General features: G+C 41.5%; 1 protein-coding gene across 7 annotated transcripts in view; it reads right to left on the bottom strand.

Annotated features, from left to right (window-relative positions):
* Positions 1-19024, bottom strand: part of ERICH1 (glutamate rich 1) — a 99188-nt gene extending 80164 nt beyond the window's left edge. For 6 of the 7 annotated variants that reach the window (XR_002436546.1, XR_002436544.1, XR_002436545.1 and 3 more), the window contains exons 1-2: positions 18908-19024; positions 1416-1607 (exon numbers count right to left, since the gene is read on the bottom strand). Coding sequence is in view for 1 of the 7 variants with exons in the window: in XM_021390286.1 (XP_021245961.1) it covers positions 1416-1607; positions 18908-18929 (214 nt within the window). In the remaining 6 variants the exon portion in view is untranslated. Of the gene's footprint in view, positions 1-869; positions 997-1415; positions 1608-18907 lie in introns of those variants that run through there. The other variant, XR_002436548.1, reaches the window with a different exon arrangement.

Here is a 19247-nt window from a genome sequence, read left to right as displayed (position 1 = left end):
CTGCCCCCACCCTTTTTGTTTCTCTCCACATCCCTCATGAATGCCAACTTTAGCTGAACTTTGGATGAATTTTTCCCAACTCCATCCCAGAATACTCAGGCAACATCTCCACATTTATTTTGGGAAGCTGATGTCAGCTTTTACCTTCTCCACATTTTACTTTTGTATTGTATGAGCTTTGCTCCATGAGGTTAGTGCAAGCAGCTGATATCTCACAGTTGTTTACCCTGTTATGAACAAAGAGCTGGCTATGAAGACCTGTCAAGGTGCGCTTTGCCTCATCTTCCTTTTGCTTCGTCTTGATGCATCTGAACTCAGTCAGGTATCCTGCCAAAACTGTTCAGCTTTCTGCATATCAAAACAGGTTATTCTTGTGCTTTTAGAAAGTTATGCTTGAAGATTAACGAGCTCACTTGAGCTCCTTTGCATATCCAGATTACTCTTCCACTGGATCCTACCAATCAGATCTCTGAACAACAGAGAAGTCTGTTCTCATGAAGTACACGGCTCTAATTCTACTAGCCAATTCAGTCACTTCTTTCATGACTTTAATCTCTTGTCTCTGACCACATCTGTGATCAGCACTTCCTTATTTGCGAGTAACAGGTCTAACTAAGCACCATCCCTATAGATATTCTCTGGAAATATGTCTTTTTACTTCAAGTCAACCGGTTTAATTGCTTCCTTCAGTTACAGCAAAACTTTATTTTAGATGAGCTACAACACAAAGCATTTCACACTTTTTCTACACTTAAGCAAAGAGCCTTTCACCTGCTAGTAATATCACAGCTACTTTATTTCACAGCTCCATCATCTTTTGGCATAGCATCCATATTTTACAACCCATTTGCAAGAGACCTTTTACCTACCTGTTAAAATATCTGCGTCACTTTTACTGCACGCATCTTCACTGAAAATAATACTCTTTAGCAGGATATGAATATATTGCCTGAATTGGTATTTGCCTTCCACTGTGCTTACAGGCACCTGGGGTTTCTGTTGCAACACAAGGGTAGGAATTAGTGCTGGATCATTTTACACCCTCAATCTTTGGGTGCATCTCTAATAGTTGAGAAGAGTTGTAACAGTGACAAAATTATACCAACAAATAGATTACAGAAGCAATCATAGAATATCCTGAGGTGGAAGGGACCCACAAGGACGATCAAGACCAATTCTTGAGTCCACAGTTTCATACTAGTTATTGCTAATGTTAGAAACATACATATATACAAGGATAATTTCATGGCTTTTGGAAGGCTTACGCACTGACCACAGGCATTCCAATTACCAATAGCTCTTTTATTGATATTTGTCTGCTAGCATCAAGTGGATGAAAAGAAGTAGATGCTATACCGTTCTCAAGTAACTATATTTAAGAGCATATTATCAGAAAAAGGAGCATGCAGTCTCACCTCGAGATGATTTGCTGAGTGTCCCACTTGACGTACTAGCATCTGCTGACAAAGTCTGAACATTTTCCAAATCATTCTCTTTGGATTTTGAGCCCAGATTTATGAGAACCGCCTCCTCCTTTCCACCCGAAGCATGAACAGGAGAAGATGAAGTCTCAGCATAGAGGCGTTTCAGGACGTTCTTTATGAACACTGTGGAGTAATAAAACATTTTTAAATAGGAAAAAAAAATCACTGATTTAAAAAGTAGCTTAAGACATTAAAAATATACAAAACCAAAGTCTAATTGACACAAGAGTTTCCAGCATATCCAGTGCAAATCTGTCTTCAGTAGTCCCTACCTCTCACATGTAATAAAGTTGAAGATTTAATATATTAAAATCTTAAACTGTGTCAGAATAGACCAGCTTTAAAACCCCAGAGACCACTAGCAAGGTGACTTATAAAGTGCCCTATTGGACTAGATTTTGGTAATAAATTAACACAGTATGTTTGCACACTAAATACAATTTTTAATTTTCTTTTAAAACAGATACTTTTAAAGATATCCTCTTACAGAAGCGTTACAAAGCTGCTTGAAATAACAGTCTCTCCTGGCATAGTGGCATTGCAATTGAATCACTCATTAAAAACCAGTAAGATAAAACTGCTTAATTACATAGAAAAGCTTGTAAACAACAGCAGAAACACATGGTAACCCAATTATTTCTATCCAAGTAGAACTATTCCTATACGCCTCTTCCTCTTATGGACCACCTTCTCATTTCACCTGCAATCTGCTACTAACTCAAATGCAAGCATCATTTGATTAAAGAAAAGGAATATATGCAAATAATTTAGTCATCAACAAAATTATCATCTTTATACAAATACATGCATATTTCAATCACTTGAAGTAACATCTTGTAAGTTTTTTTTGTCTGTTGCAGAGCATCCCCAGTTTCATAAATTCTAAACGTTCAACCAGATATTGCAGGAAGATGGGGAGCAAGAAGGAGGGAAAAGAGATTTGGAGGAAAATATGTGACCTTAATTCCAATTTTAAATTTAACAGAAATTATACAGACACTATACAAGTGACTTGGTGCAGAACGTTAAAGTAATTCTGCCAAAAATACATCGTAGCAGCTCATAGATCTCTTCAATAAATTGCTTTACTTTACAGCTAAGGAATCAGATTCACCGAGTTGGGAAATCCTTGAATTCCCAGTCTTGGAGAAATGAGCTCTATCTTCCCATCATCTCCCCACACTGCATTGGTGATAGGTTTCAACTGCCATGTCACAGCTGCAGGGAAGAATGTTTTCGACTTCTTTGAGCTCCTACTAGTGTATGCATAATCACTTTCTGCTTGGACCCAATCTCCTGAATAATCACTGACCTTATAAAAAGACCCAAGAAAAGAGCTAAGCCTGAAGAGTCACTTGAGCAGAAAGCTTTGCCTGTGGGGCCTGAATTTAGTTTTTCTACACATATTCATCATAAAGTGATATCAAAAATCTTGAGACAAGCTACAAGAGACACCCACTTCAAGAAAACACAACCCATTTTGCTGGTTAAATATTGCAGGTTAACCTGTTCCCAGGAAGACATCAACAGATCAGTGTGTATCAAACACACTTTTACTGAAGTTTCCCTGCCCAGATATTCTACCGTTAGAAAGACAAAACCCACAGTTACTGACCTCTGAGGAAAGTAGAGAAATAACCAGTACAGTAAGACAGATGTAAATGCTTTTTGAAGATCTCTGACGCTGAAGTAAGTTGTCTAAGAGGTTTATCCTGGACCCTCTCTCCCTAAGCACAGCTACTAATATGCAACACTTTAACCAACTCCAGATTCAGGCACTTGTACTGTACCCAAAGCTTGTTTGAGATACCAAAATCTTGTCTGAGATAACAATAAATCTAAACAAGGAAGTAAGTTTTCTCCAAATCTGCTGTAGCTACCCTCCTACTTGCTACAGCAGACATTCCATTCCTCACCTGAAGTCTGATTTCCCTAGTCATCTGTTCGAACACACCCCACATTCCTCTTCTCCTCCCCAAAAATGACTCCACTCTTTTCTTTCATTTTAAAAATATTTGAACTATACTCATACACATTAGCATCGCTTCAGAAAGCAATGAGATCAGTTTTAATACATGCTTATTCTTATGGGCTCTTTTCACCTGTAACACTTCTGTCTGAGAAAGCAACCTGAAACACTCGCCTTTGAAAGGTACAAATACCTTGGAAGGCATACTTTCAACAAATACCTCTCTTGCTTAGAAATAAGTATCTAGATCAGTAGCAGCAGTGTATTTACTTCAGAAAAGATGTAGTTCAGCTGCCAACACAAAAGCTTACTGGTTTGCAGCATGAACAAGGGAAGAAGCTGGGTGCTCTTTACTGCCTGCAGCACTTCTGCATCTGACAGTGCCTCTCAGTACAGCTAAGACATCTCTTCAGGGAAGCAGTAAGCCCCAGTAGCCACAACAGAATGGAAATGGGCAGCAGTGACATCTAGGGCATAACAAGATGCCTGTTTGGAACCAGATGTACTTCAAGCCTTCATAGTACAGCAGGAATTAACAAACCCCAGCAGTAAACCTTCGTTAGGAGAATTTTACAAGATGGTATCCTTAAGTAGCTGGAAAAAAGCCTGACTAATTTAGTCTGATATATTTAGAATCCTAAACATACTGCAACCTGCAACAATACATACATAAATGAAGTCTGCCCATGGTCCAACGCTTTTCCGATGAGTTTTTCCTATATATCAACAAACAAGAAAATTAGACTGATGAATAATATCTATCCTGCCATGCACAACACTTCACAAGCACTCTGCTTTGCATTTAAGAGTCACTCAGAGCTAAGCTACCAAAACCTTTTTCAGATGATAGAGGATACTGTTTCCTCAGGGTTCTATTGCTGCAATTACTTAAAAAATATTAATAATAAAAAATAATCCTGTTATGTCAACAAGTGTTGCTTTAACCACAGGATGCTGGTCATGTCTGCCACTATATAATGGCTTTTCTCCCCCATTTAGAACTCTCCCTAACTTGTTTGGTACTATGCAGCACCACAGATCTATCTGTACATCTGGTAAAAACTGTTCAGACCCTTAGAACTAACTACATCTTAAGAACAAACTGAAGAAAATGCATGGAACAAAGTATCTATCAGAGAAATATCTTTCTTATCAGAGCTCCAAAATGGAATAAGACTCATTCTCACCATTCCAGTTGCACAGCTATGTATACATGTACATACGTATATATGTTGGAAGGCCAACTATGTTCTGGGCCGCATTAAAAGAGGAGTGGTCAGCAGGGAGAGGGAGGTGGTGGTCCCCCTCTACTCGGCTCCTGTGAGGCCCCATCTGGAGTACTGTGTCCAGGCCTGGGGCCCCCAGCACAAGAAAGATGCAGAGCTCTTGGAATGAGTTCAGAGGAGGCCACCAAGATGATCAGAGGGCTGGAGCACCTCTCCTGTGAAGAAAGGTTGAGGGAACTGGGCTTGTTTAGCTTGGAAAAAAGAAGGCTTCGGGAAGATTGTGGCTTTCCAATACTTGAAGGGAGAGTATAAACAGGAGGGGGAACGATTGTTCACAAGGGTGGATAGCGATAGGACAAGGGGGAATGGTTTTAAACTGAGACAGGGAAGATGTAGGTTAGATATTGGGAAGAAGTTTTTCCACACAGAGGGTGGTGACGCACTGCAACAGGTTGCCCAAGGAGGTTGTGGATGCCCCGTCCCTGGAGACGTTCAAGGCCAGACTGGACGTGACTCTGGGCAGCCTGGTCTAGTGGTTGGCGACCCTGCACTTGGCAGGGGGGTTGAGACTCGATATCTGAGGTCCTTTTCAACCCAGGCCATTCTCTGATTCTATGAAATTACTAACGGAGGATCTGCACAGATTTGTTCTTTCTTTCAAGAGTCCAATCCAGGAACACTTTACTCTGGAAAGTGTTTCTGAACAACCACAAGCAATTTTGAGATATGCTTCTGAAAGACCTAATGAATTCTTCATAAAGCACAGGAAAATTAAGGATATGGTATTTAGAATCAGAACCAAAAAAAGTTGCCACATTTCTGTAATCATTAACATGATAGACATAAAGGATTTAATATTTCCTCATGACTAAGTTTTGGAAGATATTCTTGAAAACTGTATACACACATAACAAATGTAGTGTTCTAGTCTGGGAAAGAAAGAATAGTTTAAGGGGAATTATCTCTAGAACTGAGCCTGTACTTGAATTGAACAAGGAAGAAATATGAACACCAATAATAAGACAATTACAAGAAAAAAAAAAGGAGAGCCTTGCGCAAGGAACACAGCAAACATATCACTACTCTTAGTTCCGGAGTTCACTTTGTTCTAACAGATGAGAAACTGTAAGTGAGAGAGGGAAGCAGGGGTGAAGAATAGCAGCGGTGTAAATGCTGCCAAAAGGAACAATGTGCATAAGCAACAGCACTGCATTGCTTTCAACTACCCTAACTTCCCAAAAAGCAGAAGGACATTCATATGTTTTAAAGGACACAGACCAAGCAAGAATTAATGAAGGCACACTTCAGTATCCAAAGGTGGGCTATAAGAAGGAAGGCTCTTAAGCAGGGTCTTTTGTGACAGGAGAAGGGGAAGTAGTTTCCAAGTAAAAGAAGAGAGATTTACACTGGATATGGGGAAAAAGCTTTTTTTTTTTTTTTTTTAAAATGATAAGGGCAGTGAAGCCCTGGAACAGGTTGCTCAGAGAGGCGGTGGATGCCCCACCCCTGGAGACACTCCAGGTCAGGCTGGACAGGGCTCTGAGCAACTTGATCTAGCTATAGGTGTCCCTGTTCACTGCAGTGGAGTTGTACTAGATGACCTTTAAATGTCCCTTCCAACTCAAGTGATTCTATGGTTCTAAATTTGTCCAATACACAATAAGTCTTTAAAAGCTACCACAGTAGTTTATCATGGCTTTGATCCTCTGAGGTATAACTGACAACCCATTATTTGCAACCTGTTGAAAATTAAAGATGCTTTCCATGTTCTACTGAGAATGCATTCTGAAATGTATAGAAAAATGTCTCCATAGCTACACATTATTGAAGAAAGATGATTCTGAACACTTGGCCAGACTGTGACAACAGATGGAAGCTCTAAGCCTCTACCCATGATGATCACAGCTCAGGAGCCACCACGTCTTGAGGCTCTGTGTTATCACATTGGAATTTGACACTGTCTCCCACAGCATTCTCCTGAAGAAGTTGGCAGCTCATGGCTTAGACAGGTGTACAGTTTGCTGGGAAAAAAACTGGCTGGATGGCCAGGCCCAGCGTGTGGTGGTGAATGGAGTTAAATCCAGATGGCAAGAAGTGGTGATTCCCAGGAGTGAGTACTGAGGCCGGCCCTGTTTAATATCTTTATTGGTTATTTTGACAAGGAGACAGAGTGCTCACTCAGCAAGTTCAAAGATGACACCAAGTTGGGAGGAAGTGTTGATCTGCCTTAGTGTAGGAAGAGCCTACAAAGGATCTGGATAGGCTGGATCTAAGGACTGAGGTCAACAGGATGAGCTTCAACAAGATCAACTGCCAAGTCCGGCACTTTTGGTCACAACAACCTCACCCAAGTGGCTGGAAAGCTGTGTGGCAGAAATGTATCAGGAGGTTTTGGCTGACAGCCAGCTGAATATGAGCCAGCAGTGTGCCCAGGTGGCCAAGAAGGCCAATGGCATCTTGGCTTATATCAGAAATGATATAAGCCAATGATAATATAAATGATATAAGCAAGTGATATATCAGAAATTTCCCTTGGCTGCCAAGGGAAATGACGGAGGCACCATCCTTGGTGGTGTTCAAGAAAATGGTAGATGTGGCACCTAGAGACACAGTTTCACGGTCACGGTGATGATGTGTTGAAAGTTGGATTAGATGATCTCAGAGGTCTTTTCCAACCTTAATGATTCTACAATTTTAATTAATTGTCATTTTAGTTCAGTGTAACGTGTGAGATTTGCCCATTGCCAGTGTCTCCAGAGCCCAAGCACGAGGGCACAGAACTGTGAAGAGGAGAGGAGAAGAAGAAGAGGAAAAGAGAACTGCTTGCCGCATTTTTTGTCCTCTTTCCTTTTTAGGAAGGTGACAGAACTTTAATACTGCAATGAATAAGTTTCACTTATATCATTGATATATACTGTTGAAATCAAGATACCAAAGGGGAGAAAAGCATTACTCTTTCTATAATCATCAACTAAAAGTGACTCTGCATTCTGGGTGTACTTGAATTTGCCAGACCTCAGACCATGTGTGCTTGAGGTCCATGTGATAGTGGAGGGTCTCAGCTGTGTGTGCATGCTGCACCAATATAGTTCAAAATTGCACAAGGGAAACCTTATTACAGATATGGTAAAAAAAAAAAAAAAGAGGCACTCCACAGTAATAATAACAACAGAAACACCTGGCACAACTTCTAAGGATTTGAAGAGAATCTTTGCTCCTCTGCTGTAGGGAAAGACCAAGCTAGACTGATGCTGCCTCTGTCAACAAGGTTATAAAGACTGAAGAGAAAAATGGAGCCTTAAGAACTACATTTTTCTTGGGGTAATCTCTATGCTTATGGGGACAAGCAGAAATTCTTAAGCAGAGATTAATAAACTACAGGTGACTACAGAAGAAAACCTGTGTGTATTATCAATTATGAGAGAGACTCAGCCACTAGTGTGATTAAAGTCGTGTATAATGACAGTGTGATCCAAGACCCTACTGAGCCAAACATTTTTTAATCTGAGACACGAAAATGTACTGCATTAAAGTACAACTCCCAAAACACCTCACTGGAAACACTGTGGAACTTTAAGTCTGCTGTATATAAACTAGCTGAACTCAGAGCAGAAGAGTCTCTACAATAATCAGCAAGACATGGAAGAACACAGATCCTGAACTGTTTAGCACAAGCAAACAAATGCCAGAAGAATTTTAAGTATGAAATAGTGGGAAGTGTTACATAGCTCAAGAATAAGGTTGTATAAGACGAGGTCACAAACATACTAATGATGAATTTGAACTGCCAAGCTAAATGCATTGGTAAACATCTAGAAGACTTTCAACATTCTTTTAATGAACAAACTGGTCAAAATAAAATAAGGCAGTTAGGAAAGGCTCTTCTATTGAGCTCTAAACTTCTATAAAACCTACAGGGCAGTTTCCAACAAGAAGGACTAGAACCAACTTCAAAGGTTGCTTTTAATCTTGTGTTCTTCACAAATTACTTCAGAGATCCTTACAGCTAGTTACTGACATGCAAGAAAACTAAGCCAAAAGATTAGGTGTATACAGTCACACTAGGTCCCGTACTTCTTAAATAACTAGGAAAAAATTTTCTTAGTTATCACAAAGCTCACCAAGGGAACAAAGTTTTCCAAACAGTACAGCAGATGTATTATACAAAACACAATCTGGATTCATTATATACGTACAGGTAGACTTAGACCATCAAGAATCTGAAGTGGGTCTCTGAAGCTAAAGCCAGCAGAAAGGAGACATGACACAAACAAATCTAGTTAAGTTGACTTCCATACCTATTAATGGTGTACAAGGCAGGCATTCTTATTAAAAAAAAATAAGCTGAGTTACCCTGAATGCATGACTGTTTTTTAAATAAAGGGCTAGTGAAATAACCAAGATCCTGAACTTTGCTTACATGCTACCTCTCCTCCCATCCCCCAACTCCAGCAGTACCTAACCCACAGTCATATTTAAGATCAGTAAATAAAAATGCATATATAAGCATTTAAAACATTAGGGTGAGACTTTGCTCTACTTCCTCACAGAAATCCCATGGACTTCAAATTTTCTACTTAAAAGAAGCACAGTTTGTCTTATAGTAGTGATAAGCACCAGTTTAAATGGCCAATAAAGGAAAACAGTGATCTCTACTTTCATTCAAAGAATAGCTGCATTTAACATGTGGATCTTCTTATATGCCTGAGTCATTTTACAGCAAAGTACACGGTTTCTATTGTACTTCTATGGCTTCAAACAAAAGCGCTGGAGTCTTGCAGCCAGTATAGAAAGCTGTAAACACGTTACAAAGAGAATAGTTGATGCATCTTTTGGAGACAATTTCAATTCTGATATACCTACAAATGTAAAACTGCAAACCCATCCATTCTTTAGTCTTCTGAATTCATTTTCTATTTAGATTTCAGAAGCAAAACAAGTTTTTTTCTTTCCAGATGAAGATGTACAATGCTACCAAAACAAACAGCCTGTAACTGATACACACTGGATTTTCCTACTTCATGATTAAGCTGAAGCAACACTCAAAAGTGCATCTTTCCAAGAATTGTTCAGCAACAAAAAGAAGCCAATGTTTTCAGAAAGGAAAACATCTTGTAACAGGTACTAAGCTGTTAAGTGGCTAATTCTTGACAACTCGCCTGTATAAACAGTGAAGTACAAATACATCAGAAAACTGAAAAAAGCACTATGTGTCTGCAGTTTGACATAACAGAAGGAAAACAAGCTCCAGGAGAAAGTACAGAACATACACTGGGTAGAGATACAAATGAATATCCAGGATCTTTCTACACAGTTTTCTAAGAATAAAAAGCCTTCCTTCAATTAAATGTATTGTTTGGTATCTAAGTGTTAAGCTGACACCATTAAGTTTCTTGTCTTACTTACATATGCGACTTCCCCACAGTTGCACACATGCCAATATAGGAATAGCACTGCTATAGAGATTCTCCTGGGGTTGACAGCATAACTGAAAACTCAGTTAGCACAACAGTTTATAACAAAAACCACATCAAATAATTGGACAAATAACGTTCTGATCAGCATCAGAAGTGTTCCTGTCCAGCTGAGCGTAGAAGGAGACTGTGTCCTCAAGAAACATTTCTTTGGAGAACGCTTGCCATGTACTTTTGGCTACTTGCCATATATATTGTAAGCACCCCCGTGGTGTTTCTCAGTTGATTGCCTGTTGCCTACTCAAATGTAAGTTGGGCATCAAGCATAAAACAAATGGCATCACGAGTGCCGAACACAGAGCTTCGAAAGGCTTGTGACTTGCCCTACCTCATCTCTCTCCTACCAACAGCAGTGCCATGCAACCTGAGAAGACAAGAATTTCTTCTGAAACCATCTCATGTGTAAGATATTTTAACTCATTATTTTGGCTAATGCAGAGAAGAAAAGATTACAGCAGAACAGAAGACAATGGAAAGAACAGAGTGTTTGGACAAGGCTTCATTAAGACGTTCAGTTCATCTGTTAGCGCAGAATTATTCTCCAGTATTCAATAGAATTATAATCCTTGAAGGATCTGTTGTTCTGACGTATCATACCACCTACAAAGGCTATTTTGGCATTGTTATTTTACAGATCTGTCACAATATTGCAGACCAGTTAAGGCAAGAAAGGACCTCCAGACGTCATTTAGTGCCCAAATTAGGATCAGCTAGAGCAGCTTCCCTAGGGCCATGGTCTATCAGGTAGAATAATCCCAATACCTCAATCATCACTGCTTCTTTAATCATAGCTACATAGTCAACTCTAAACCAGGACACTCAATGGGACCACTTGCAGAAGAAAAAAAATAGTCAAGACGCATGGATTTCACTAAGACCCAAACAGACAGGTATAAAAGTGTGTAGTGGTCTCTTAAAACACAGAAAACATCAGCCACATTGCCATTTTTACCAGCTAGCAGGTGGAAAACTGATAAGGACTCCTGGTTAGGAGGTGTTTTCCATTCTCTTTAACTATTTCCTACAATACTTGCTTCCCCTTTGTCAATGGTTTACGGGTGTTCGGCCCGGTTCCGTGACAAAGGGGACGGGGGACCCACGGGCCCACGCCCCAGGAAAAGGGAAAAGGGGAAAAGGGTAAGGAGATGGCCCTGAGAGCAAAGAACAGCGGCAACAATCTGAGGAGAAACAAACTAATTCACTAAATAAAATATCAGAATGCAAAACAACACACTATAATACAATATAATTACAATTTAAGCTGATAAATCCAATACAGAGAGAGAGAATGTCCCAAAATCAAGGTAGGCCTTACTCTACTACCAACGATAAGACGGCTGGAGAGCGAGGTGCTGCCAGGATGAGAGACGGCGGAAAAAGGGACGAGGTCTCGTGATCTGCAAGTTTTTATACTGTGAGCTTTTATCTTTTCCCTCTGACTGGAAAATGGTAACAGAGGAGCAAAGTACCATGGGGAATGTAGCAGTCCTTCTCTTCTGAGAACCAGGTACATTCACTACATGATGTTATGATGTGGAGTACCAATAACTGAAAATTATAAAACCATGACACCCTTTTACCACACAATATGCAGATTTGCATTTTAGGCCTGCATTTCTGAAGGAGTTGCTCAACTGTCCAAGCTGATTGACCTTTTATTTATTTGGCCTAGCATAAAGAGCTATGGCCAAGAATCAGTGCAAGGCTCAAAAAGACAAGAGAGACCTAGCTTATACCTCACAATATGAGCGAAATTCAGTTTGCAGTTACAGCACCTAGTGATAGACATGTGCACAGCATCATACTGTTTACACATTAGCCACCCCTCCAAGAACGCTGGTGTGTATTCTGAACAGCAATTCAGCTGGCCAGCCGCTCAGCAGCTGAAGTGCTTTCACTACAGATGAAACTGCACAGAATCCAAGGCCCTATTAAAGTCTTTGGAAATCAATACATAGCATATCTGATAAGAAATAAATTAATCTCGATCCAAGTTTCATAATACAAGAAGAGCCACATATACATTGCTTCCAGACAAAAACAGAACACAAATCATCCCCATTCCATTCAAAAACAATCTTTCAGTTAAGTTCACTTACATGTAACTACCAACAGATATATATATATAATTTCCCCATTTTCAAAAGTGTTCAAGCTGCATCGACATATGAGGAAGAGAATAAGTATACTATGAATACAATTACACACCATGTAGCCTAGATGTTCACATCATAAGGGTATATGTCATATTTATAAAAGGGGTACTCCTGTCCAAGTCAGAAGAAAAAAAAAGGTTTTCATTTTCTTGCTACCAATGAGTTCAGCTTTGCTGAGACTGACATACTTCCATTCCACCACAGATGGTATGTATGTAAATCAAAGCAAAACACTAACATGGGGGGGTAACCTTTCCTTTCCAAAAGAAAAAAAACTGGTATGAAACATACAGAATTCAAGATGTAGTCAAAGTACAGTTTTACATATATAGGAATGGGAATTCTCTGATTTCACAGTATTTTGCTTAGTGTTCACAGTCTATAAACAGCCCTCATCTTGCAGGTGAAGCTATGGTAACAGGTTCTTATGAGGACAGCTAAACAACAATTACATGACAAGAGCAGGGACTGAAGGAGCTGCTGCAGAAAACGCAGGCTAAAGCAGACTGTCTAGCCCTTGAAAGAGGCCACTGTAGATAAACACAGAGGCCAAATCTCAGACCTTGTGCTTGGTCAAAGAGTATGCCCTTCTGCAGATCAGCCACAATATCTTGTTTCCATTTAGCTGTATTTACTTACAAATGAATACTTTTACATACTACGACTCTCTCTTTTTTAAGTCCAGAAAGTCCTTGTTTCTTAAAGGCACTATTATGCTCCAAAATTCTTTCCTGAGAAGTTTACCAAGTAATTTTTCAGCTTAAAATTTCAGGGTGGAATTCACCTGCACCTTAAAACCAGAAAAATCACTAAGGCTAACCCATCTGAACGATTGAAGAAATTATTTTGGGTATCTACCCATGCTGACACCAACCTGCGTCTGAATACATACAATACGTTCCCCAAGACTCTGGAGGCCCTTCCAGAGGTAGAAATGCTAAAAATGTGTTTTGTTTTTTTTTTTCCTCTGTTTAATCACCTTTCCTTGTACAATTTTTACATTCTACTACTTTGGTAAAATGTGAATGACAGCTTAAAGGAAAAAAAAGTACATTTCTGGCTGAATGTCCAAACGCAGCAACAGTCCTCTCCCAGTTTTACAGTTTATCTCACTGGCATTCCATATAACAGAAAACATTACTCTTAATAAAGCCATTGTTGCATATTTAGGTGGAAAAGGGAAGAAACATACTGTTTGGAAATGAAACAGAAGGATTTATTGTATTCAAGGCCACACAAATTCAGTGCTTGAGCTGTCTGCATGTGAGTACAGCTGTTAACCTTTTATCACGGAGAGCTGCACAAGAAGCTCAGATGCTGTCATTTTTAATCTGTGTAACACTAACTTCACTATCTTAAGGTTTGTGTCAAAACGCCATACATCGTTTTCTCCAAAACTTCTATTAGTGTTCCATGTCCCATTAGACATTAAAATTGGATACTAATTGCCTAGATTTTACTAATCTTACTCTTAATGTAGTTATTGAATTGTAATAAATAACTTCCAGCTTTGTGCTGTAATACAGTAGTCCATAAAAATGCATTTCCATTTATCTTTTCACCCAGCACTACGCTTTATAGTACAAGGAAAACCACTTAGTTACCTGAAACTTCAGTAATACATCATTCTCCCTTCTTTGAAGCAACCTTTGAACAAGAGCAACTTATTTAAGTATACAGTTTAAGACGTCAGTAGAGGAGAAAGGAAACAGTGACCGCATACCCCACAGTCACGCATTCACCTAAATTAAGTAGAAAGTCACAACAGGCAAGCGATGTACCACTCAGACTGACCTGTGGGCCCCCAGGCCAACGTGACTCATAGCAATCACAGATACAAAACTAAGATATGCAATATAGAAAGCAGATATTTGTTTTCTCTTCTTAGCTAAGATGAAACTGATTCAGCTTCACTAAGCATGATCTCGGTGTCACCCTGCAGCTTCAAAATCAGTACGACTGGTGTTACATCTGTCAGCAAGTTCTGCATGACTGTGTAGTTCAATAAGAATCTGACTAATAGATCGTGCCATCCTGTCTCAGCAGAGGCTTTAGAGATCTCTCAGTAGGCCACTTTAATTGCGACTGCAAGCTCCTAGACATCTAATAAACTTGACTTGACATGACACAGATAACAAGAAGTTACACAGCCAACACAATGAGAACAGCAGGATTTTGTTCCAGCTGTTCATGAGAACACTGCCTGCCTCACAGCAAAACCTTGTCAATTGTGTATTCTTACTATTGCCCTGGGAAAATAAAGCATCTTTACCATCGCATCAGTTTGTGCAGGCTAGCTGTGTTTCTAGGCGTGTCATAATGCATTTCTCATACTGTGCAAACAAACAGATCTCACTCAAAACATCTAAAGATCTCACATCTATCCTTAATAAAGGAGAACAAGTCTGCTCATTAAAATTAATAAAATTAATCATTCTTGCTACTCTACAGTGGGCCAAGTGCAATTATTTATTTTTTACGTGGGATGAGAGTTGAAGGGGTGGCAAAGGGGGAAAAAAGTAACAAACCTGAAAAAAGCTCCACAAGCTGCACGCTTAAAACATCACTGCTCACTGAAACAGTGCTCTGCAAACACAGAGTGCAAACTACCTGAACTTCAGAAAGTTTAAACCTTACTTTGACCTAAGAACTTCTTCCTGCTTCAGGGAACGCCAAGAGTATATGGCCTGAGGTGAGCAAACTCTAGTGTATATGTGCAAGCTGAAGTAGTAGCCTTTTTCTTTTGAGCAACTACAGTAATGTTTTTACTAGATCTTGGAGGGTGTTTTTTCCATTCTAACTTAGCAACACCATTGGTATCGGGTAATCCCACGCTACGTGCTGCAGGTAACACAGAAAACAAGTAGTAACTCAGCTGCTTTAAACACTGCTCTAAGAACAGTTAAACTAGTGAAAAAAACCAACTCCCAGCTTAGGTTACTGAAGAAAAAAGATTTCTGAAAATTTTAAAGAGAACTTTCTCTCGCCGCTTGAAAGAAACTAAAATGAATTTCAAAATACAAATATTTACAAATCAAACCATGGAACTGCCAGAAGTAGTATCACTGAGCATACAAAATATATAGAAAGTGAACAACTGCATGCCCACCTAGCCTTCCTCAGGGAGTAAACACAACAGGCTTGGCTGTGACTTGAGTATTTGATTGCTTCATAATATCCAGCAATTGCTACAGATGTTCCCATGTGCATCTAACAAAATCAATATTATGTCAAATAGCCCATCATTACAAGGCACTTGTAGGAAGGAAGGAAGGAAGCTTCAGTGACAAAGACTTTCCCTTCTTTCTAGTAGTTATAAGGGCGTTTTAATACAAATCATTAGGGAACCCATAGAAGTGCAAGTTTCTAGCACTTGTTTGTTGTTTTCTTTTAAAACCTTTTGAACTAGAGACAACCGAAAGGATTGGGCTCTGAGCAACCTGCTCTAGAGGGAAGTGACCTTGCCTATAGCAGAGGGGCTGGAACCCAATGATCTTCAAGGTCCCTTCCAACCCAAACCATTCTATGATTCTGTAAGAAACCAAACACTGCCTACTGGAAATGACAGCCTGGTAGCTCTTCAAGGATTACTCCACACACACAAAAAAACCAAGAACCCCAATCTCTCTAAACCCAACAACACCCCTTCCACTCCCAAGGACCCTAACGGCTGCATTACATCAGAATCTGCATGCTCAGTTATCTGCATAGGCGTTACCTTCACAGACTTCCTAATTACAAATCTGGAGGTACCGCGTCTGCTTGTTCGTCCCTTACCACGTCAGCATCTCCCTCTGGCTACATTACTCTCTCAGGCTCAAAGCTGAAGTCAGCAACAGCAGCCCACAATTTATTTCCTCCATCCCCTAATAAGTTTTAATGGCAGATTCAACCACGTTTATTCTAGTATAACTTCTACATTTAATCACAAAAACATTGGTATCACTGACTTAATCAGCAGCAACCCGAATAAATAAACCCTCTTGCTCAAATCAAGTTTAGATCAGCATCATCCATAATAAATCTTTGGCCACGCACTGCAAGATGCATTGTTGATTGCTGCCCAAGGAAAAAAAAAAGACACCTTTCCTGTCCCTACAAAAAACCACCAAAGCAAAAAAAACAAAAACCAAAAAAACCAAAAAAACCCCACCAACAAATAAATGAACAAAAACCCACAAAAACCAAATTCCATAAACCTACCAAAACACAAAACCACACAGTCAATATATCTTTTGCAGAGCACAAACAGCCTGTGCCAGACATCAAACTCCACTTCTAGATCACATTCCCTTATTCATTAATATATAGGGTAAATACCTTAACTGTTTTTTTTTGTTTTGTTTTTACAAATATCCTCAAAGGGTTTTCAAAAAAAATTACAGAGAGTTGAAAAAATAACCCCACCAAAATCTGTAAGAAGGAAAGTTGTTCTCAATTAGCAAACAGAAAAATTGGTGTGTTTTTCTGCAAGGACAAAGTACTTGTATATGAATGCGACAAGGCCATTAAAGAAAGAAAAAAAACAACTAAGGAACTACAATCTCCTTCCAACCCTCATACATGTTTGAGCTTCCTGCCCGAAACCTAAATTTCATCACAAAAACAATGAAATAGCACTCCGCAGTGCAATACTCTCTGTTCAGATTTTTTTTTGTTAGCGGTCGTGCTGACTATCAGTCACCACCTTTCCAGTATAACCTCCCAAATGGGAAGCCTGTGGTATCCCTGGGTCTTCATGTGGCATGCTAACTTTGGTAGCGCTTACTAGCAGTGAACGTCAGTGATGTGCAAGGCACCAGCACCTCAGGGCTACCCTTTAGCAGCCAGGCCATCACTCTGTCAGCCTGTACGGCAGCTTTATCTTGGAACCCCACATGCTTCAAAAATGATGGATATGGCTTTGAAGAAGCAACTAATATTTAACAGCAATGGAATACATCGTCCACTGTGGAGAATCATCTTATCAATAATGCATTGAATGAGAACTCCTCAGTCAATTTAGCTCTGCTATGTATCATTGCTATACACACAACTGAAAACAAGAAAAACTACGCATGCAAACACCACAATACTCATACCTGTACTTTCCCAGATAGGCCTGTCCAACCCATTCCTGAGTAGATCTCCCTTACCCGTACTGCTGGCTTACTACCTTTAAGTTACTTTGATTCTTTCCAGTGATAATTCATCCCAACAAGCTGTTGGCCGTCCCTTTTATTCTTATAGCCCCGTTCAAAGCAAAACTAAAAGTTCCACTGTTTGTTTCTAATCAGACAGAAATAAACAAAAAACAACAGCCTTCAGCATTTTCTGCTTGTTGCCATCAGGTGCAGTGCCTGCTCAGATGAAGCTGCAGACTCTTCCAACTTTGTTATTCCAACCCAGGTGCCCACGTGGCATCCTATTAGCCTTCTTCTCCTTGCTGTATTTTATGTCCAATTTCAAACCACTACTCCTTACATGGGAACACGAGTGGCTTCGTGTTAAAGAGTACAAACTACCACTCAAGCCAGGTCACTGTAACTTTCTCTTCCACCTCACAAAAACACGTGTTTTTATCTGTGACCTCTGGTTTCAAGGAGTTGGAGTCCTTCGGAATTTCACAGAATTGGTTGGAAGGGGCCCTTCAAGGCCATCCAGTCCAACCCCCCTGCAATGAACAGGGACACCTACAGCCAGATCAGGTGCTCACAGCCCCACCCAGCCCGACCTTGGGTGTCTCCAGGGATGGGGCACCCACCACTCTTCCGCACAAAGTTTGCTCACCTCACTCTCAGCCCGAGTCCTATGCTTATTTATGAGTGAATAAACTCTTTCCCCTACTCATTAAGTTTCTCTCACAAAACATCCATCTGTACTTCTGCCTTTCCCCATAGGAAGGCATGCTGCACACACAGCGATTACTCCGTCGGCTATCGGATGGATCCGTACCTAGGACAGAGAGCTCTGCTCTGCTTCCACACTCCCTCAGAGCTGTCACTAGCTGCGTTCAGCCGGCAAGCACTTCGGCACTGACCTCACTGTCCAGGCACTCACACTCTATCAGAAAAGATTCAAGTCGGGGACTATGGGAAAACTTAAAGTCAGCCACAAAGGCGCTGCAGACGGCATGAATTCAGATCGCTCAGAGCTCAGCCACGCCGAACTCCTCTGTAGAACAACACAGCACTTCACCAAACACCCACATTGTTACAACCACGTTCTTCCTGCGAAAAGTCGGGCTTCCCAGAACTCAGACGCCAAACAAACTGAACGAAGTTACGCTTTGATACGAAGCGCTGCCGCTCGCTCCCCCCAGCCCCGACGCCGCGGCTTTCCGCGGCGAGCCCAGCTCAGAGAGCGCAGGACGGGACCCGGGGCGGGTACGGGCACCGGCACCGACCTCCCCCGGCCCCGCGCGCGGCCCGCTCAGCCCCAGCGCCCCAGGACGGGCCGAGGCAGAGCACGAGGACGGCCGAGCCCCGCTGCGAGGAGGGCGGCGGCGAGAGGCCGTCGGGAGCGCCGCTCGGCGTGCAGGGAGACCGCGCCCGAGGCCGTAAACACCGCTCCGCGCACTCCCCTCGCCTCCCGCGCGACAGCAGGGCCGCGGCCTCACCTTCCTTCCTGCTGAGCGCCATGGCCCGGCACAGCCCGACCTCCCCGCGGAGCCAGCCGGCCCGCGCCCGTCCTCCTTCCTGCTCCCCGCCGCGCCTGTCCGTCGAGAGCCCGGCGTCCTCCCATTGGCTGACACGGCGGCGGGGGGCGTGCCCTCTCCGCGCGGCCCGTCCCTCCCCCCTCCCTGCGCCGTCTGCCGGCTCCAGCAGGGGGCGCGCGACTGCGCAGAGCCGCCGGGGGCGCGCGCGGCGGCGGGATGCTGGGCGTAGGGCGCTGCTGCCGCTGCCGGCCGCGCTCTGCCCGACCCTGAGCCGGCGGCGCCGCCGCGCCCAGCCCGCACC

The sequence above is a fragment of the Numida meleagris genome, chromosome 3, assembly GCF_002078875.1.
Source record: "Numida meleagris isolate 19003 breed g44 Domestic line chromosome 3, NumMel1.0, whole genome shotgun sequence".
NCBI classification, from domain to species: Eukaryota; Metazoa; Chordata; class Aves; order Galliformes; family Numididae; genus Numida; species Numida meleagris.
This window is presented reverse-complemented; position numbering and strand designations above follow the sequence as displayed.